The sequence below is a fragment of the Topomyia yanbarensis genome, chromosome 2 (genome assembly GCF_030247195.1).
Source record: "Topomyia yanbarensis strain Yona2022 chromosome 2, ASM3024719v1, whole genome shotgun sequence".
Lineage (NCBI taxonomy): Eukaryota > Metazoa > Arthropoda > Insecta > Diptera > Culicidae > Topomyia > Topomyia yanbarensis.
Genome location: NC_080671.1, coordinates 102,271,112 through 102,293,688, shown reverse-complemented (window position 1 = coordinate 102,293,688; position 22,577 = coordinate 102,271,112). Strand labels below are relative to the sequence as shown.

Below are 22,577 nucleotides of genomic sequence, written 5' to 3'. Positions count from 1 at the left end.
AGCATCTTTCAAAAGAGTCTTAATTTCGTTCAAATTTTATCTACTCTTCTCTATATCTCCTTGCTCCTAAAATATCATTAGTGCGCATAAAACGGTGGAATCTGGAATTATATTTTTTCCGCTTAAAGGTGGGACTTTGCTAGCATTCAGGTTCTTCTGAACACACTGATAAAATAAGGCAATGCATTTTTTTACAAATGAAAATGTTTTTGGAATAAAGATTCTTTACCAATAGGCCCCCTGCGAATCTAGAAACTTTGATAAAAATTTAATAGCCTTCTCTGGCGATTTTAGATCGCGATGTAGTTTTCTACAAAGTTGTACACAATGAAATTGTCCATCAGATTCTCACTTTTGGTAATATTTGAATGTCTAACGTACTACCTAGGGGCAAAAATGTGAACCAGTTTTTTTGAAAAACCTAAGTTTTCAAACAAAAATACTTAAAAATAAAGAGTTGTTCTGGAGCCTCCGACAGAATATTTTAATTTTACTGTCAAATGAAAGAGAAAAACCGATTCTATCATATGCTGAAGTTTTAGCGATGCCTCGCAGAAGAGAATTATTACGTAGAGCTCGAACGCGGGCTTGAAGATCCAGACGTCCGAGGATTGTAGGGCAATCCACTCTGGCAGAGAGTAAGTCCGAGACGAACAAGGCTCGAGAGCAGTCCCTCCGAATGCTGAGTGGTAACAAGATGTAGTGGGGGATGATGACGCACTTGTTTGACTAAAGGAGTCAGTGCAGTGCAGCAGTACGGAGCGTAGTCCCGGGCACTTATAAAGCACAGGTCCAATGTGCGTCCATTCTCGTTGGTGACATTATTAATTTGCCGAAGAGTTACGCTGCTGTGGTTGTCCAAAATACAATTGGCACTGTTAATAAGCGCAGATTTTTCGATACCCAATCGTAGAAAACCATTACTTGCCTGGCACCACGACAAGCCAGGTAAGTTGAGGTCGCCCAGTATAACTATATCATCAGACGGGGCGGCGATCGAGGCGATAAAAGAAAGGGAGGAAAGATATACATCGATCAGGCTGGAATCACGAATTCTGTGAGGTGGAAAATACACAACACACAGGAACAGATTGCGATCGGCAAGTTTCACTGATATCCACACTTGCTCGGAGCTCGCCCACCGGTCATCGTTGATCACTCGGGCTTTTATACCACGGCGATAAGCACACCACCGCCTGATGTCTTGTGGCTGTTGAGGGCATTGCGGTCACAGCGCCGCGGTAGACATCGAATGTTGAACCAAAGACCTAGCGAGACAGAGTACGGTTGTCGAGCCACGTCTCGGTCAAGGCGATAACGTCGTAACAGCAACACGTGGTCGCGAGCAAATAGCTGTCCGTTGATGAATTTAAGCCACAAACATTCTGGTAGTTAACCTCGATTCGATGTTGTTGGAGGACGGATCAGGTACAGCAGAGAGCGAAGCCATGTTGCCGTGTAGGAAGATCCTTTCGTTAATCCCACAAACAGTATCGGAACGGTTCCAGGCCGCTTGGTCGACTGTGGTGAGGGATTCGAGGCATCCCGAATAAACTGCGTCGCGCCACAAAATACGACTATCGTCGTCGTCGAGAGAAGTGGTTGGCATCTGATAACAAGATGTCGGAGCAAAAGGCAAAAAAACTGGACGTGAAGAATGCATCAGCCCTTGAAGTGTTCGGAACAGATGTATACTTGCCATTTGCGGCAGGTTGGAAGACCCTTTCACCCATCCCACACACAGGACCGGGACGACTGATGGTCGCTGGCTGCATGTGCTCGACTGTGGCCGGGGGATCAAGGGCTTCCATAGTACCATCTGCGTTGCATCAGAGTATGCGATCGGCATCGATACTCCTTCACATGGGCGGTGTAGCATGATATAGTGACATGGCCAATCGTTGCGGAGTCCTCTGCAGGACCATTGATGGGTCGGGTTGCATTAGAGAAGTACATGCTTCTTCTAGAGGCGGTGGAAAATAGGGCTCCAAATGTTCTGAGTACGGCTGTCTTCAAATTCCCTGAACAGTATGCCTTGCGGCCATGTGTCAGGGTTAAGAGCTGCATCACGGTAATTTGGGTGAACTCCAACTTTGAAGGATATGAAGTACAAAGTACTGACGTCTATGCCTTTTTCAACAAGCCGAATAACCTTTATCTCCTCGTTACAATTTAGTCCTTCTTTAGACATTTTTAGACAGTCTCTTTGCTAACGCTAGGATGAAAGCGGGAAAGATACATCCAGAGCAACGGCGCGGGAGGTGAAACCGTAACAATGTTGCTATTATCGACTAGCTTTCGACCACCAACAAGAATATTGCTCGGATCAGGGCCATCCTCGCGACGACGTTTGTGAGCTGGTCGAGAGGTACCGGAGTTTGGCCGGACTGGAGTAGATGTTGAAACCGTTCTAGCGAGGCGCAAAATTTGCTGGTTATTTTTGGATAACTCGGCCTTTAGTTCAGCACAGGCGTCATCCGTTTTCCCAACGATAGCAGCGATAACACATCCAAGTGAAGAAACGGTGTCGTGAAAGCGAGCAAACTTCATCAGCTTGACACATTCAGTGCACATTCAAAATAAATTTGGGTTTTCCGCAAGTTTTTTTTTCAAAAACGGCTTGTTAAGTTGTTTCCCACATTGCAAATGTACCACATTTTTGCAAAAACCCATACATTCGATAAAGTCGTCATCCGATTTGACGGTTTTCGCGCAGTGATCGTATGCACTTGCCATAATGCGTGCCGAGCTGAGAATACGAACAATGAAATATAGATGGCGCTGCGTTCAGTGAAAAGTTTTGGTGGTTAAGTCACAGAAGTTCACTCAATTGCGTTCTTCGCTGGTTTTTTCGCAACACAAAAGCAAACAGGAGACACTTTAACACTGCACAATAACAATGTTAAAAGCAAAATTCTCAGTCGATTAACACGACAAACAACGATAAAAACTTCACAAATCTCGTCAAAAAGTAAAAATAGTTGGAGCGATTTATGTAAACAACTAATCGGTAGGAATACACTGAACCAAAAAAGTGTTCTTTTTTATGAATAGCATAAAATATGAAAAGGTTATCTAGCAAAAACTTAAATAACTCATACCCCATTAGCCGTAGCTATACACTTTCTTCAGCAAAAATACGCCCCTATATTTGGCTCAACTATTTGAAGTGTTTCCTATACTTTTAAAATTTTGTAGATACCTAGTTTTGAAGAAAAACTAATGAAAAACACCAAAAATTAAACTGTTTACCAAGTTTTAAAGGCTCTGCCGCTCTTAAAATTCACAATTTGTACAAACTAACTAACCAAACATCTCCATTTGGATCTTTAAAAAAATAAAAAAGCACTGAAAAAAATCTAAGACAGTTCAGGAGCACTTCAACAAGCATGAATTTGAAATTTTACCCAAAATCGGCCCATTTCACAAAAAAAATCAAAATGCCCCACTAGTAGGGAGCATTTTAACAAATTCACTCCGAAGAAGAAAGTGGTCCTGATACCCTAACCTTTCAATTTAAGAAGTGAACCCGATGGCTTTTTTAACATGATGTCATTTTGGGACACCCTAATACAAATGCAGTGACGACACATAATCAATTATCAAATTATCAAACATAATAGACTCCACCTACCAGGTACCGCTTAGTGTCGGTGTTGCTAAATAGAAGATAATTCTTTTAGTTAACAAAATCACTTTTTGCGGTTCGATAAGTAGCAACAAACTTGTTTGTGGTCTATAAGCAACAAACCATTGTCTGAAAAATGCTTTTATGCTTTTCTACAATTAATATTCAACTAAATAGGTATATAGGTTTTCTTAGACTTGTTACATGTGTTGCTTGGGTTAGGTGCATCCTATTGACGGCTGTGCCTGAAATAACTGCTTCATTGATAGAAATTTTTTCGTGAACATTTCATTTTTTCCGATTTTCAATAGATTACTTTTATCGCACAGATATTAAATTATTACCAATATTTAAGTTAGGCGTTTCTGAATCTGGTGTACAAATGATTCAAATCCATCTAGTTATTTCGGAGTGCAAACCTTATGTAGTTTCGTTACATATGAGATATTTTAGACTTTAGTAAGACATTTTCAATATCAAAATCTATTCGAATTCAAGCTTGTTAATTTCTAACCTGAGCAGATTGTGCCCTGCGACGGACACTCTGCTTGACGAATGCGTTCAATAATTTCCAGAACGAAACATCGAAGCAGATTTGGGTTATAAATAACGCACACACTTCAGCCTCAACTCACTGCCAATAGTTCTAAATGAGTTTGCATGGCGATGCATCTGTGCTATAGTTGGAAATCGAATGGTAAAATGAGAAGCAAGACAGCAAAGTCCTGGGCCACATTCTGCGAAAAGGTGTTCATTGAACCGGGAACAGCGTTGCAAAAATAGTTTTCTCGTGAAAGATCGCACCAAAATCGATATTAGGTTGAGCGGCTTTCGGACATGTTTGAACGCACCTAATGCGAGAGAAAAGGCCAGCGCATTCTCAACTACAGTCTGTTTAATGACTTTTTACTGTTGTTTTTATTGGATAAACCTTTCACGATTTTACGTTCATTCTGCCAATAGAAAACTAACATTATAACTAAAAATGTACAAACCTAACGCATGCTATTCTACAGATTCTTCTTAGTGTATCTGTGTACTTTAGCTTATAGCTTTTGAATCACGAAATAAAGCATGATCGTCAACTACAATTAAACGGATCAGCAGGTTAACTATGGTATTATATGTTTGTGTGTATGTATATTAAAATGCATTTTTTCACTTGATTTCACCTCTCTATACATTGCCCAAGTCAATCACTTCATCATTTGTGTGCATCATAAATTAAAATTAATCTGCCTTTCGGACCCTAACATCCTACATTACTTACTAACTTGCATTGTGTGTCAGAGGATAGTCAATGGGAAAAGTTGTAATTAAGAAAGTATGTAAGTAATATCGACGACTTGTGTGTGAATAAAAATTGACTTTCACTAAATCTCAATCCGATAAACAATCCATTTTTTTGATACATCTCAAAAAGTCGTTAAAGTTCAATTGCTTCAAATCGCAAATAACACCTTTCCTGGCAAAACTTATCATTTGTACGAATATTTTGGAAGAACCGGAGATTTGTTTAGCGGCTGCCTTTTTCATAATTGGACTGTCATCAATTCGTGTTCAATGTGTTTTCCTGCAGCACTATACTATAGTGAATCATCGATCGTCGCTTTAGCTGATCGTGGTGGACAGTTGCTGTGTCAGTGGGGCATCAAAATGCGCCGGAACCGTGGTCAAAGCGTCCGCCGTCGTACGTGTGGTCGAGCAGTTCTGCGCAGAAAAAAATAGGCGGAATAATCAGTTAGTGTTGGCAATTTTTTGGTTTTCGTTCCCACCATCTGCGGTGTGAACGAATGGTTCTATATTGTAACGGATGTATGAGGCAATGACTTATGAATTTTCCATCAAATCAACCGGTTTGACTGAAGTTTGATTGTTTGGATGGGTATAATGCGTTAGTGATTTGGAATAGAGCAGCTTCCTTTGGCAGTAAAAATATTCTGTGGGAAAATTCTTTTCTCGCGATTCTTGTTTTTTTTATAGAGGATGAGAATTAGATTGGAAAGTATTTACAATGCAACGAGAATAAAAAGTTTAGTCGTAAATGGTGACGTTATCTAGCTTGATGTTTAGTGATTTTTATTGGAAATCTACATGTTTTCTTTTCAAAGGAAACTAAGCAAACCAAACTGAACTTTAAACTGACTTATTTTTGCGAGTCCTGGAAAAACGGAACGAAGCCATTTTAAAAGTGTTGATCTTAATCTTATTCTGTCTTTCTAGTAGAGGACTATTCACAAATTAGGTGCACAAAAATTTCCCAAAATAAATTCCTCCGTCAAATGTAACAAAATGTCACAATTTCTTTAAAAAAATAATCAAAACAAATAGAATTAATTAAATTACTTAAATTAATAAAATTAGCAAAATTAGTGAAATAAATTGAACAATAATAAGCAAAATAAATCAAATAAATAAATTTAATACATGAACAAATAAAATAAAATCAATTAGATAAATATGAACAAAATGAATAAAACTAGCAAAATAAATAATGAATAAAATTAACCAAATGATTAAAATGAATTCATAAATAAAATGAATAAAGTTTATAAATTTAATAATTCAAATGAAAAGAATTAAATAAAAAAATGTAAAATTTCTTTAATTTGTTAAATGATTGTAATGAATAAATAACTAACAAAATAATAAGATAAAAAATGAGAAAAGAGAAACAGATTAAATTAGCAAAAATTAAATCAATAAAGTACATAGGTAGTAGTTTCAGTGTGATAGTTGCAATGAGTGGTATCATTTCTCGTGTGTAGAAGTGTCAGAAGGGATTGCTAACGTGAGCTGGATTTGCATGAACTGCGAACACGCAAAGGATCCAACCCTTTCCCCTCTGCATATCCCCAACGTAAGCAGTACCACATCCACTGTACGGTCAAAGAGCAAGGCAAGCAGCATCGGAAGTCAGGCCAAACGGAGACAAGCTTTGGAACTACAATGGTTAGAGGAGGAAAAGGAATTGGAACGACGATATTTAGAACTCAAGTACAAGATTCTGTTAGAGGGCGGTAGCGACTGCTCATCGATTGTTAGTGAACCCCAATCATTATCAATGTCGACGGTGACGAAGTGGATAGACGACACGGATGGATACGGCGAGAAGGTTGACTGCGGATCTGAAGCCGAGGAACTAAAGAAACGTCCACCGAGGAACTCGATTGCGTCTATAGAGCACCAGGCTCCGGTTCCAGATCAGCAGCGTGCGACTCATGTTAATATCCAACTCCGACGACCCCCACAACGTGTTTCCGGCCAACAAGAGACTGGGCCAGCTCCCTTATGCGACAATCAGTCGCTCCCGCACCGGAGGCTGGATCATGGGCCGAAGCGAATGCGTTTGTACCAGGTCAGCGTTCCACTCCCGTTGGGCGATCATCCCTTCCAGCTCATGGGCTCAGTGACGACACGGCTTGTGTGTTGTATCGAAGTCAAATCGGCGCACGCCAGGCAGTTTCGAAGGATCTGCCAGATTTCAGCGGTAATCCGGAAGATTGGCCGCTATTCTTCTCGATGTTTAACTCGTCGACTCAGATGTGCGCATTCTCCAATGAGGAAGATATATTACGGCTGCGTAAGTGCTTGAACGGAAGAGCATTGGAAGCAGTAAGATGTCGCCTGCTCCACCCATCGAACGTTGCGGGAGTCCTTTCAATTCTCAAGATGCTCTATGGACGACCAGAAGCAATCGTGCAGGTGGTTATCAAGAAGATACGATCATTGCCGTCGCCGAGCATCGAGAAGTTGGAGATAGTGGTGAACTTCGCGCTGAAAGTTGAGGATTTAGTCGCTACCATTCAAGCGTGTGAGGGTAGCGACTTCGTCTACAATGCATCGCTGCGATACGAGTTAGTAGGGAGGTTGCCACCAACGTTGAACCTGAGCTGGGCCAGGTTCTCAAGGAACAACCCTACTCCGAACCTATTGGATTTCAGTACGTGGCACAGTGGGGCCGGGCCGGCCAAAACCTCCAAAATTTATTGTCGATTTTCACACCTTTTATATTTTTTTCTAAATGTACATTACCTAAAGCTGTATTCGCCAAATTTTTGAGTCAATCGATTGAAAAATATAAGTGCTACATTTTTTTTGAACCGTACAAGGTCTTGAAAATCTGCAAGAATTTGAGTGACAAAAAGTTTTTGTTCATTCTAATTCATCTCGCTCCAATAGGTACTACTACGTTAATTTAACAACACATATACGTTTCTAATAGAAAATCATCTCAGGAATTCAATGGTGTATTTCGATTTGAGAAATAATGAGTATTTAAAAAGTTACCAATAAAATCATTATAACTATGTTGTTTAACGCGGCCTTATTTTCATTCAGAGTGTCATCTCTTTATCGGTAAAACCGTGTTGAAGGATCTCATCTAGTACAACTGACGTAGAATTTTATTTGGTTTTCAAAAATCATAGTGCCATCTTGCGCCGTTTTGCGCCAAAGGTTGATATTTGGACATTTGTAAAATTAGTTTTTTCATGGAGACGCATGGTATTTTTTGATTTCATGAAGTTTTGCATTATTATTCACCGGTGGATTTCTTTTCTGAACACTGCTTGTAAATTCAGGGTTAGGGGCGATTTCCTTAATACAAATATAAGTATGCCTTAACCGTCTTGCAACTATGACTCTTGTTTCTACATTTTCACAGTTATCTGCAGTATAGAAAAAATCAAATAAATACAAGCCAACGAGGCAAACTAACTGCAACTATTATTATATCTTTCCATGAATCCTATCTCTTTGGTAGGTATTGGTCGTTAGCTTTACTGGTGACCGATGTAAAGTAAACACGCGAGTGTGAGAAGTGTTCTTTTTTACCCGATTTTTAGTTATTGGCCAGTAATGCAACATTTATTTTCAAGTACAAACTCCCTATTGAAGCTATCACAATCAACAATCAAATTTATAATCTCCCTCAATAATTCACTTCCAAATTGGTGAGAGTTTCATGCAAAAACGCTCACACCTCTATTTCAAAGCATACACATACAGTGCAAAGTATAGGCAGCAATATAGTAAAAATGCTCAGGATGTTTTCGTACGCAACACCAAGTCAGTACCCACAAGGAGAGATATTCATATCATCAATATCATATCATGAAAATCAATGGAAAAGCATTGAGCGGCTTAGCTGCAGTATGCATTGTATGAGCAACTGTGAATAGAGCATAGTAGAGCATGATTTGAGATCTTCATCAAAATCAAATAAACCTGTCATCTTTTAATAGCTTTGGCGATAACTATAAATAAATAAACCAATAAAAATTTAAGGCATTCTACCAAACATCTTAAGATACGCTATCTTTTAAAACTATTCTAAACGCATACGTTTATAAATAAGTGAAAAAGAGCTATGAAGGGATTATTTTTTCTACGATGGTATTCAGATTGGACTGAAGATCTACAAACAAATTTATAAAATTACATCATTTTTTATTCACCAGATTTTGATAAATTGGAACCACCCTATCTAACTCGTTACTAAGGACTACGCAAGGAAATCAAAATGTTTCTGTTCACTTACGAAGTATCTGTTTTGAGAAGTTAATGAAGTTCACTTTCGAGAAATAAAAAAAAACAAAACTTTTAGAACCACCCTAGGATGTCTAATTTTCATTTTAGCGTCCTAATTTAATCAAAATCGAGATCAACGCCCCAAAATTAGATGATATTTTCAGACATTTTAAACTACTTTTGAGGTTTTGTCCAGTTTTTGTATGGAGTGGATCCTCTGTGCGTGGCTGTACGAGACAGCAGAGGATGCAAGTGCGGTATACAGCGATCAATGATTTCGCAGTACTAAGCGGGATGGTTTCTTGAATGTTCACTCGGAAATAGACTCTAAGGATTCGAAACCAGCCAACTCTCCACAGAAACCAACCATCGTTGACACCAAGAAGTGCGTGGCGTGCAAAGGGGATTGTACGATGCTGGCCAAGTGCAAAAAGTTCGTGGACTTAAGCTACGATTCGAAGTGGGTGACAGTAAGAGCTTACAAACTTTGTCGCAAATGCCTGCGTAAACACAACGGGTCATGTAGACAAGAAAAACCATGCGAAACGAATGGCTGTACATATCTGCACCATCCTCTGCTTCACGGTTACGAAAACCCTCCATCTGGTGAATCTCCTATAGCAGCGACTGTTTACGAGAAAAGTTGCAACGTGCACCAAATGCAGTCGGAGATCTTGTTCAGAGTAGTTCCGGTCGACGGCTCAGAACTAACGCTTCTAGAACAGAGTTTAGCAGACGAGCTCGGGTTAAAGGGACCAAACAATCCACTGTGCCTGAAGTGGACAGGCGAAACCACCAAGATCGAAAACAGATCACAAAACGTTAGTCTTCAAATCTTCAGCGCAACGAACCCGATCAAGAGGTATGATCTCTCCAGTCTACGAACGATCAGAAATTTGCAGATCCGATCCGACTCTCCTTACCGCGGAGTTGCAGCAGAGATACCAGCACCTCATGGGACTACCGATTGAGTCGTATAACGAGGCCAATCCGCGAATCCAAATTGGCTTGGATAATGCCACTCTAGGATATGCAATGAAGGGTCACGAAGGACAGTCAAATGAGCCGATTGCAATCAAAACACGGCTCGGCTGGATTGTTTTCGGCAGTTGCGTGTGGGAGAAAAATGCCGGGCACTACGTAAACTATCACGCGCTACAGATTTGCCAGTGTAACCGAGAGACCGGTGAAGATCTTCACGAACTCGTCAAAGGTTACTTTACTCTCGACAGCTTGGGGATTTCTAAGCAAAGTAAACTACTTCTGTCACACGAGGACCAACGAGCACAGTCAATGCTGGAATCACTCACTCGGCCCGTAGACAGCCGTTTCGAATCCGCGCTTCTATGGAAGTACGATTCGGTCCGACTTCCGGATAGTGCAGCGATGGCACTGCACAGATGGTGATGCCTAGATAACCGCATTAAGAAGGATCCGCTTCTGGCGGGCGAATTGAACGCGAAAATCCAGGATCACATTAACAAAGGCTACATTCGTAAGCTGTCTGCGGAAGAGCTGGAAGTAAACCGCCCACGAATTTGGTACCTTCCGATATTTCCAATCGTCAATCCGAACAAGCCGGGCAAAACGAGACTCGTATGGGATGCAGCTGCTACCGCCTTTAGAGTTTCACTCAGCTCAGGTCTGTTAAAAGCCCCAGACCAACTGACATCTCTTCTGTGTGTGCTGATCCAGTTCCGGGAGTTTCGGACAGCGGTATGCGGGGACATCCGTACCACCAAGTAAGGATGCGGGAGGACGACCAGCATTACCAACGCTTCTTCTGGAAGGCCTTCGAGACAGATATCGACCCTAGCGTCTACGTAGTGCAGGTAATGACGTTCGGCGCATGCTGCTCGGCGAGTACGGCACAATACGTAAAAAATTACAATGCAAAGAGATTCGAACAAGAACACCCAGAAGCAGTTCACGCAATCGTAAAGCAACACTACGTTGACGATATGCTTCTGAGTGTGGAATCTGAGGAGGAAGCAATACAAGTGGTTCGAGAAGTACAGACAGTGCACAGGTCAGCAGGCTTCGAAATGCGGAACTGGATCTCCAACTCATCCAGAGTTGTGGCAGCCATGAGCGAAACAGGCTCCGATTAGAAAAGCCTCAGTATCGGCGACAAACACGTGTCAAAACGGGTTCTCGGAATGTCGTGGAACACCTCACCAGACTGCTTCACATATAAAATGTCGCCGCGGTTCGAGCAGCTACTGATCAGTGGGCAGCGACGACCGACAAAACGCGAAGTGCTTCGTACGTTAATGATGATATTTGATTCCTTAGGACTCATAGCACACTTCCTAATGCAACTAAAAACTTCAGTCGGCTGGGATGACCCCATCGATGAGTCGTTGATTCAAAAGTGGTTTGCATGGCTGACAGTGTTGCCCCAGGTATCGTCTATCGAAATACCTCGATGCTACCGAACACTCACATCCGCGACGGACGGAACGGTGGTACAACTGCACACGTTCGTCGACGCAAGCGAGAACGGCTTCGCAGCTGCAGTGTATTTGCGTTTTCAGGAAGGAGAAACCATCGAATGCAGACTGGTCGGAGCAAAGACAAGAGTCGCGCCGCTAAAATTTCTCTCAATTCCGAAGTCCGAATTGCAAGCCGTCGTGATAGGCGTGAGATTAGCGGAAACCATTGCCAAATCGCTATCCGTCAAAATCAATCAATGTTTCTTCTGGACTGACTCCAGAGATGTCCTCTGCTGGCTCAACTCGGATCACCGTCGGTATACCCAATTCGTGGCCTTCCGTGTTTGCGAGATCCTGGAAACGACGAACGTCAACGAATGGCAGTGGGTGCCAACGAAGCTGAACGTAGCAGACGAGGGAACTAAATGGACACGAGCTCCGGATATGACTGCCTCCAGTCGATGGTTTTGCGGTCCCGATTTTCTCTGGCAACCGAAGGAAGCATGGCCTGTTTTCCCGCACTCATTCGGATCGACTAAAGAGGAGTTGCGGCCTCATCTTCTGCTTCATACCGTGCCGTTGGACCCAGTGGTTCAGCCACATGATTTCTCGGAATGGTCTTCTCTACCGCGCCGAACGGCTTATGTGACCCGTTTCGTGGACAACCTGCGGCAAGCTAAGATGAAAAAAACCAAGGCAGAGTGGCCCTCTGACTCGCGGCGAGCTAAGAAAAGCGGAAGACAACCTGTTTCGTCTTGCACAGCGCAGTGCGTATCCCGATGAGATAGCAGTCCTGCACGAACCCTCCTCAACCACCCAGCAATGCAAGTTTATAAAAAACAACAGTTCACTACTCAAGATGTGCGCCTTTCTCGACCAGAACGGCGTTCTAAGAACCCGCGGCCGAACCCAAAAATGTAAGTTCATAGATTACGATGCCGCTAATCCGGTGATTCTTCCACGGAATCATCACATCACTAGACTTATCGTGTCCAACGCACACAAGTAGTTCAACCACCAGAACCATGAGACGATCATCAACGAGCTTCGCCAGCGATTCCGCAGTCCACATCTGAAGGCTACATACCGTGCGAACCGGAAGAAGTGCCAACAGTGTAAAAATAACCAGGCTGCCCCGCAGCCACCTGCGATGGCCGATCTACCACTCGCTCGGCTGGCTGCCTTTGCTCGACCATTTACGTACATGGGGATAGACTATTTTGGCCCAATGACGGTATCCGTCGGACGACGCACAGAGAAACGTTGGGGAGTACTGGCAACATGTCTTACCATTCGAGCCGTACATTTAGAACTCGCTCACACACTGACGACAGATTCCTGTATGATGGTCATACGTAACATATTCGCTAGAAGGGGAGTTCCGGCAGTGATCTACAGCGACCGTGGCACAAACTTCCAGGGCACCAGTAAGGAGCTACAGCTAGCGCTACAGGAACTCGACGACGATCGGCTGATGCGGGAGTTCACTACGGCTCGAACTGAATGGACTTTCAACCCACCAGCCTCTCCCCACATGGGAGGAGCATGGGAGCGTCTGGTTCAGTCCGTGAAACGAAACCTAACTGTGCTGCAATCAAATGCTACACCAACTCACGAGGTGCTCCAGAACGCGTTAGTGGAAGTTGAGAACGTTCTCAACTCGCGGCCACTCACTAGCGTCCCGCTGGAAAACGACGAATCTCCAGTGCTGACGCCCAATCACTGTCTGCTGGGTACGCAAAACGGCCTACGACCGTGGGTGCCATTCGACGATAGCTCTGCAGCTCTACGAAACAGCTGGCAACGTTCGCAGGCCATGGCCAACCGATTCTGGAAGTTGTGGGTTAGAGACTATGGCTCACAACAGCAAAACCCATTGCAGTCGGCGACGTTGTCATCATCGTGCACTCAAATCTACGGCGACACTGCTGCCCGAAGGGTCGAGTTTTCTGCGTCAAACCTGGTGCAGATGGACAAGTGAGATGGGCGACGGTGCAGACGGCCAACGGAATCTAAGAGAGGCCTGCCATTAAACTCGCTGTCCTGGACGTAGGCGTTGAGATGAATGCTTCAGGGAGACCCTTACTGCATTCCGGGAGGAGTGTTAACAGCGCTACACAGTTAAGCGAGCCGCTCGGCGCCCATGCAACAGAAAACAACAACAAACCGTGCCCTTCGCCTACCCGGGGGATTAGCACGCATAGCGATCACGGAAAGACAGCCGTAGCGAGGAAAACTTAAACGTACCCCCAGCATATTCCTGTTAGTAATAATGAACCAGCATATTCCTGTTAGTAATAATGAATATATTTCATTCATTTTCCGTTGGAACGCAACACATTATAGGAAAAATTCTTCATGCTTTCAGCAGTGGTTATAAAATCAGGAATCGACTAATTTATTAAACCTTCCATAGTGTGCTTGAACTTTATTTCTCATATAAAACTTTTATCGCTTTGTGGCACGTGTTAAAATGGTTCAATTTCACACTAATTTTGTCCAGTTTTTGGTGCCGTGATTCATTTTTTGACAGTCGAAGAATAAAATTACAACATCGAAAAAATAACTGCCACCATAGTATACAGTGTTTTTCACGACTTTATACACAAGTTATTTGTTATGTTGAAAAAAATAAGTTAAAAATCTAGATGAAAACGCATGAAGCTTTTAAGAAGTATGAGATTCGAATAACATCTGAGTCGATAGGCAATACACCAATGAATAACTTACCTTCGGCTGTATACGATAGGTGTCGACACATTCCACTTTCAGTGGGACTGTTTCTACTTCAAAGTCATATCCGTACGAACGCACGATAAGCAGTGTATGCAGTGGAACATTAATGTAAGGAACATCATCTAAAATTAAAAATAATAATCAATAAAATAACTACTAACAATGCCCATCAACATACCCGGTTTCGTTCCCTTGAAGTACGCCATTACGCATCGCAGCACAGCCTGGTGCGATACTACCAGGACGTCCGTGTTGGCAAGCAGCGCCTGCACCACGTTGTCAACACGTTGCAACAGATCGAGGTAGGACTCACCGTGCGGGTAGCGGTACTTAAATTTGTCCTGATCGCGCCAAGCGAATTCCTGAGGGAAACGTTCCTGGATCTCCTCGTACGTCAGTCCCTCACATATACCGGCATCTATTTCGTTCAGATCCTTGAGGGCGGCCCGCGGACCGGGTATATTCTGCACCGTTCGAATTGTGCGACGAAGCTCGGAGGTCCAGATCTAAAGGAGTGGGAGCAAGTTAAGGTAGGATTGCAAAAAAAAACAGTCTGTTTGAAACTTACAAGTTTAGGTTTTGGGCAATCTGGAGCTGAGCCAGGTCCTCCCAATTGTTTGGCCAATCTCTCGGCATATTTCATACCCCGAGGTGACAGATCTGCATCACCACCGATTTTGCCCAGAACGTTGTACTCAGATTCACCGTGCTATGTAAAAAAATACACATTCAAACATTGGTTCTGAATTATTTGTACACATTAACAGCCAGACTTACCCGACTCAAATAAAAGGTTCTGTGCCGTATTACTGGGCCTGCCAACGAACCAAGAATCGCAGTTGGAATTGCACCCCTAATACCTTGCGCCGTAACTGAGTGGTACCTCAGGTCCTCTGAGTTGTTAACCGTGATAAGTGGGCCTTCGAGTACCGAACACGACTCGAATTGAGGTGTGTACTGTTCGTTCCGTTCCTTCAATCGTCGCTCCCAGTCGATGTTCTGGTCCAATTTGTGGTAGAATCGAACAGTATCCTCAATGTTATCCAGCAGACTTTTCTCGTTGCAGCTGAACTCGATCAGCAGATGGTGGAAAACTTTTTCGCAGCAGAAGTTGGCCAAGAACTGGCGAGATTGTCGGGTTAGGTGCATACCATCGATGATCTGTGCAAAAGAGTCAATGTTCATAAAAGAAGGAACTTGCGTGTTTTATGTCATAATATCGCTTACCGCCACATTGTTGCCCGCGTTGAAGAATGAGGAGATTTCCCTGAGAGTTTCGGCGGTGGCATTTATTTCAACATTAAAAACTGGAAAACGAAAAAAAATATTAATATTAAACAAAGATAAAATTCTTAATATAGGTCTTTATAGGTTTAAAACCACTTAAAACTACGTTAGATAAAAAAAACTAGTATACTTATTTCTTATAGTAAACTAACGATTGTCGAATGGGATTGCGATTAAATCAATCTAATCCCGATCAATAAAAGTGAACGTGGGAAAGTTGATAACAGTCACTCGACAAACAGTCGCAGTCCCTGATTAGAAAAAAAACATTGCAATTAATTTCATTACGTAGATAACAATTTCATCAGCCAGGCATGACACCTTTCGATTGCGAAACGAATGAATACGGAAAATTTGTGGAATTTTAGGGTGGTTGCTTTAAAAAATTCCCAATGATAAGAACATTCTCTCTTTTATTACCAATCGTCACTTCACTTAGTATATATGATGATTTGTGAATATCAAATTCTCTCGGATTTTCCCAACAAAATGTTTGTTTAAACTGGGTATTTTAATCTTATCATACATATATTGACCCTTTATTTGATGGTATGAAGATATGCCGCTTTTCTTACGAGATAGTTGTCATATGTTCTAGTCTAGACTAGAAATTATTATTTTATCGTGTCGTCGCTGTTGTGCTATCTTATGACAAACGCCATTTTGGGGTAAACATTACTTGTTTGAAAAATCTGCCACATTACTTGTTTGAAAAATCTCTACAAAGTGGCGCTTTCAGAATTTTGAAATTCTACTTAGTTACTTAGATATAGCAAGAAACATGATGAGAAATTGTGAGTTTTTTGCTCACTATATCTAGGGATTTGCTCAAGTTATATTGAAGTTTTAGATGTTTTATGTGTAAAAATGTCTGAGGAACACAATGGCATAATAATTTTCAAAAAAAATTACACGAGTTGTGAGAAAACCACAGTTTTTGTTTTAAACTGGAAATATAAGATATTTGGCAACATTGTAACCAAAAATAACAATTTTTTCTAGATTCTCTGACTCATTTCCTTCAAAATGCATCTCACCGATTGTTTATAGACCATATGAACCCAAAGATATAAATAAAAGTTAAAAATTGATGATTTTTTCTATGGAAAATTTTCCATTCACGATTATGACACGTCATACAAATTTTGTCATCAATACACGCCTTTAACACGTGTGAGTGCGACTTTTGGGGGCTAAATCCTTTAAAAAAAATGTGAAAGCAATTTTTTGTGATTCTAATTAGTTTTTCCTCAAAACTGGGTATCTACAATATTTCAACAGTATAAAAAACACTTCAGGTAGATGAACTGAACATAGGAGCGTAATTTTATTGAAGAAAGTGTATAGCAAAGGCTGATAGGCTATGAGGTATTCAAGTTTTTGTTAAATAACTTTTTGACCATAAAAAATAGTAGCGTTCCTAAGAATAAAACGATTTAAGTGTGCTGAGACAGCATATCGTTTTCTTAAAACAGAAAGAAAATTATGCAAAATGGCGGTTTCCGTTTGTCTCCAGTACGTCAGGATCGGTTTTAATATGCATTTGATGATTTTTTCAATATTATTAATTATAAAAATAGCAACAATTTTGTCAATGAAACCAAGCCTCTAATTACCTTTCCCGAAGGAATAATGAGCTTTACTGATACAGTCTATAGCTCTTTACCACACTGGGTTAAGAATAATAGCATATCCTTGAGCTTCCTGTAAATAGGTTCATCTATGTTTGGAGAACCAGGGCAGTGACCTATCAAATGATTCCGCAATCGGATTCATAAAGATCACATGACTAATACTCAGCACGCTGAATAGTAGCCATATGAGAATTGAGTTTGCAATGTCCAATCAGTGCCCTGACTAGAATACTGCAATTATACTAGAAAAAATGCAACAATTTTTTTGATATTTTCGGACTCACATCCGGCAGAAAAGTATTTGTTTAAGGTTCAAGTTACCTTTTTTAAGCATGTGTTAGAATTGAACGCTTGGTAGTGTGCGTAGGAAAATTTGTGTTCAGCTTTGCCACCGGATTATCCATTTAAACCTTTTTAAAACTCTAAAAGAAGAATATCAGTCGATTTATTAGATCATCACGATTCAATTCATGCAAAATACCTGCTGGAAAAACCATTGGCTTAGCTGGATGGTGCTTTGAAAAAGTGGCTGTGGTTTTTTCATTGCGCAGTTGTGTTGCGTACCCCAGCTCGGTGTGGTAGTGTGACAAAAAATCACAGCCACTTTTTCAAAAGCACCATCCAGCTAAGCCGATGGTTTTTCCAGCAGGTATTTTGCATGAATTGGATCATGATGATCTAATAAATCGACTGATATTCTTCTTTTAGAGTTTTGAAAAGGTTTAAATGGATAATCTGGTGGCAAAGCTGAACACAATTTTTCTTACGCATACTACCAAGCCTTGAGGTAACTTGAGCCTTAAACGAAGCAAGTTTGCAAGCCACGCCTAGCGAACTCATAAATACGAAAAAGTGAAATTCGACCAATATGTCGTTTACGTCACTATTGCAATCAAATGTATTAAGGAGGAAGCGAAAGATGTCGGAAACTTTTGGTGAATTATAATACTTCAGAATTTTTAAGAAGATTTCAAAATTTATAATTTAGAAGAAATTAGTGTAGTGAAAATTGCAGGAATTTAAAAAAATAGAACATATAAAAAGCATTTAATTTTAGGATGCTTCAAAAAATGATTTTATGAGACTTCAGATAAAGGATTTAGAATTCAGGAAACTTCAAAATTGGAAAAAATAGAATTATTTGTGGAAACTTTAGAAAGTTCCTGAGAAATTCAGAATCTTTCAGAAGACTTTAGAATATTTCATAACTCCAACTCTATAAATGGGGATGGAAATTGAACCTTATTTGAGCTACATACAATGCACGCCCACCTGCAGATTCTGACATATATATTTAAAAAAATCTGTTATAATAAGAAAATTTGATTTAAAAAATTGAATTGCTGCGAAAAAGATAAGCAAAACTTTGAATTAATTTTGGAATCATATAGGCCATTTTCGGGCAATGTGGAAACGGTTCAGAACCGCGGGCGTATTGAATCCCAAATTCCTCCCATATTTAATTTTTTTGTTTATTATGCTTTATTTGACACGGCTCAATGCGTTAGCACAACTGAGTGGATCTTTTAAGTTTTTACAATATAAGTAAAAATAGAAAAGAATTAAGAATGCCTATCTGCCAGATCTTGTTGACGCAGTTTGCTGCTGCGTGTTGAGATCCTTTTACTTGGCGGTGAAGCCGCTTGGGGGTCATTCAGTCTGCCTTCTCTCGCATAATCGTTCCCGTCCATGTCATCATCGGTACTGCTTTCTTGCTGTTCATGATCAGATGTTCTTATTTGTTTCTTGCTCTTACGGGTCGCTGTTGTAAATCCGTCTTCATCGGAATTTGCTTCTTTGTTGGCGATGCTAGTTGTTGGTTTGCGTCGTTGTACCTGTATTATTGGTTAATTGCATCGTTGTTTTTGGTTTATCTGTAAGCGTCGGTGGCAGCTTGTTAGAGTTGGCTGTAGTAGATGAGTTTCACTAGTTGCTTCGGCGCATGTTTTTCCGTAGGTATGGTTACAGAATTGACATGTTGGGGTCTGCCCGGGATATGTGATTAGCGTTGTTTGCTTATAGGTCACGCCATCCTTCGATGATTTGCATTCGATAGTCATGTAAGAAGGTATTGGTTTAGTCACTCGCATCCTCGCAATACGAACGCCGTTGGGAATACCGGTGAAAAAATTTCTCCAGGTGTCATTCGTAATAGATTCTACTTCTCCATATTGGGACATGATTCATTTGATATTATCATCCCTAGTGCGCGGGGCCAAATCATGGATACGCACGTCCACCATGTCCTTTTCCATATGCACGGGGATCTTGATGCTGGTGTCATTAAATTCAACCTCGTGTTGCATGTTGTTTTTTGCAATGAAGTTTTCGGCCTGTGCTAAGCTTCTAAACGTGACCAAAACACAGTTTTTTACGTAATGTAGCTGAATGTACGTAACTTCAGCGAGATTAAGCTCCATTTTATCTTTAACTAACTTAACTTTCTGAGCTGTGGGTCTAACACGAGTTTTATTAAAGTTGATCGAAATCGCGTTATTTTTGTTTCATTTGGCAAACTCATTTCACTCTGCAGCCGGGGCAACGATACAATATTGTTTATGCACTGATAGAGAACAAAAGGTTTCACTGGTGCCTATAGCCTGCTATAGCGTAGCAATTTTTCGCTTCTGCTTTGTGCGAGGTCAGAAGATAGACTGATTTAAAATATTTGTACCTCAACATACCGGCAATGTGGCACTTTTAAGGTGATCTATGAACAATGCAAACGCGTAAAGCTTTCTGGACCGACGGGAAAACTTTACGACCCACTCCGTTAATTCCAGATTCCGGTTTATAGGACACACATTTTAAGCTAATATTCCTGTCACGCGGCACATCAGAACACATCAACTCGCGTTTTCTATTAACAATGTTATTATACGTAAAGTCATTCGTGCGCACGGGAACGCGACCGATTCCGGAATCCGGTTTTTCAGATGAAGCTTTTTTGGTGAATATTTCTGTCATGCGGCATATTAATTAACATCAAAGTAATTAATGAACAATGCACACACATTTGAAAACAAATTGTGATACTTTATTGCTGATACCGGAATACGGAAGTTAAAACCAAACAATTCTAGTAATTATTCCATGCGTCACATCAAATTCTGTGAAGAATGCAATTATATTTGGAAACATTAGGATTAGAGGTGTGCGCCGCTGCCTCACCCCGCCGATTTCAGGTAAAAAATGGTAAGCGCGCCACCAATTTAGTGAATATTCTTGTCAAGCGGCACATCACATTACATACACTCAGTTTTCTAGAAACTTCGAAGTTTTTCGGACATACAGATAGTCTGGAAACGGCGCCGTTGGTTGAGTGGTATGCGTGACCATCCCAGTTTGTCTGGATTCAATCCCAGCCGAGGTAGTTAAGATTTTTCTGGGATGAAAAAATCTGTGGTCACGTCGTCCTTCGGAAGGGAAGTAAAGCCGTTGGTCCATGAGTTGATGGGTCGATTCCTAGTCCAGATAGTGATGTCACCGCTCTGGTATCGGTCTTGAGCTTCGTAGCGGAAATAGCCTGGTGGAAAATAACTAAAACATGAAGAATCGCACCCCTATACTTACTAACAACCAAAGTAACAATTGAAGTTTTATAGCATACTACAAGTGCAATCTAAGTTTAATAAAAGGCTATGAAACTGTTATAAAACTTCAATTGTTACTAGGGAAATATCCTCCCGTGATACTTGTGGAGTGCGCAGTAGTATATACGGTCTCTAACAAAAGCAAGTATCGGACTGACATTCTATCCCTTTCCTTCCGCGATCGACGTTCTGACATGGCCGGTGCCGGTATTGATCAATAAACATTTTAGAATTAACAGGAGTTGCACATTGAAAGATGTTTCGCTTGGGACATAATTATCTACTGATTCCTTGTGCAACTTCAGCTAGTCCAGATCGATAACGACGTAGCAGCCAGGGGTGGTCACACAAGCTCAAGCTCATACGGTTAATCCGGAATTGGTCGTAAACTGCCCCGAGTGACTTAATGACTTTGCATTTGATTACATTGCCAAGTGTTTTGCATCGTATGACAGATATATTCAGGTACAAAAGTTTCACAAAAAAGAGTTGCCCGTTATGGATTCACTACGTCTTCCAGTTACTAAAAAGCTAAATACAGGGTGCGCCATCTGGATGTATCCTATTTCAACATTGAACAACTTCGCCATTTTCCAGTCGATTTTGACAGATAAACACAATTCTGAAACGTCATTTTGTGCCATTTTAGCTATGAGTCGATTTACACCAAAACAATGCGCTGAAATCGCAGCGCTTTACATTGAAAACGATCGTTCAATAGTGAAAACTGTGCGCGCTTATCGTAAAAAATATGGCAGGCATTCGGCGCATACAAACAAGACATTCTGTAATTTGGTGCAGAATTTCTTTGAGTACGGGTCTGTAGCTACTCCCCAGATTCTTATTTTCAACAAGACGGGGCACCTTACCACACTGCAGCCGGTACAATCAAGTTCTTGCAGAGCAAACTCCCAGAACGCGTTGTCTCAAAAATGGTGATTTGGAATGGCCTCCTCGTCCTCCGGATTTAAGGGACCCAACTTTTTTCTGTGGGGTCACATGAAAAGTAAAGTTTATTCTAGTAAACCTAAGAACCCTGACGAACTCAAAGCTGATATACGAGCGGAAATTGCTGCGATTAAGCCCGAAATGCTGTACAATGTCATGCAAAATGCCCGCAAAAGAGCTGTTTTTGTGTAACAAATGGTGGTGGTCATTTAATCGACGTTGTATTCTAAACCTGGTTTATAATAAATTACTTAAAATACACTAAAAAAACTTGTTTACTTGTAAAAATAGGCTGAAAAATGACGGAGTTGTTCAATGTTGAAAAAGGATACATCCAGCTGGCGCACCCTGTAGAATACCATCCTAGCCACGATTTACATCACAAACTGGTGCTTATAGAGCTCCACTACATTATTTGAAACATACAAACTCAAGAGTAAACCGATTTAGCTTTTAAAATCCGCGTTCCACACTATATTGCACCGGTACGTCATTTTGCATATTGATTTAAAAACAATTGCAGTGAAAGGTGCGAATATTTCTAGCGAACTCAGAAATACGGGGAAGTAAAATTTGGCCAGAGTGGCATTTACGTCACTTCTGCATACAATGGCTCTGTGTCTAATCGAGTTACCAACTACGCTATATCTGCTCTCTCAGAAGATTTTTAAAGAATTTCTGGCTTTCTACCAAAATTTCAGAAAATTTCAATTTAAGATTTCGGAATATTTCAGATAAATTGAAGTTTTTAGAACATTGAAAAAATATTAATTGAATTGTGTTT

General features: G+C 41.0%; 1 protein-coding gene across 3 annotated transcripts in view; it reads right to left on the bottom strand.

The window, feature by feature from the left end:
• Positions 1 to 4,505: 4,505 nt before the first annotated feature.
• Positions 4,506 to 22,577, bottom strand: part of LOC131679033 (6-phosphofructo-2-kinase/fructose-2,6-bisphosphatase 1-like) — a 298,237-nt gene continuing 280,165 nt past the window's right edge. For all 3 annotated transcript variants that reach the window (XM_058959556.1, XM_058959559.1, XM_058959558.1), the window contains 6 exons: positions 15,559 to 15,638; positions 15,109 to 15,492; positions 14,900 to 15,040; positions 14,510 to 14,837; positions 14,326 to 14,453; positions 4,506 to 5,338 (listed from right to left, as the gene is read on the bottom strand). In XM_058959556.1, the coding sequence (XP_058815539.1) occupies positions 5,240 to 5,338; positions 14,326 to 14,453; positions 14,510 to 14,837; positions 14,900 to 15,040; positions 15,109 to 15,492; positions 15,559 to 15,638 (1,160 nt within the window). In that variant the 3' untranslated portion in view covers positions 4,506 to 5,239. The remainder of the gene's footprint in view (positions 5,339 to 14,325; positions 14,454 to 14,509; positions 14,838 to 14,899; positions 15,041 to 15,108; positions 15,493 to 15,558; positions 15,639 to 22,577) is intronic.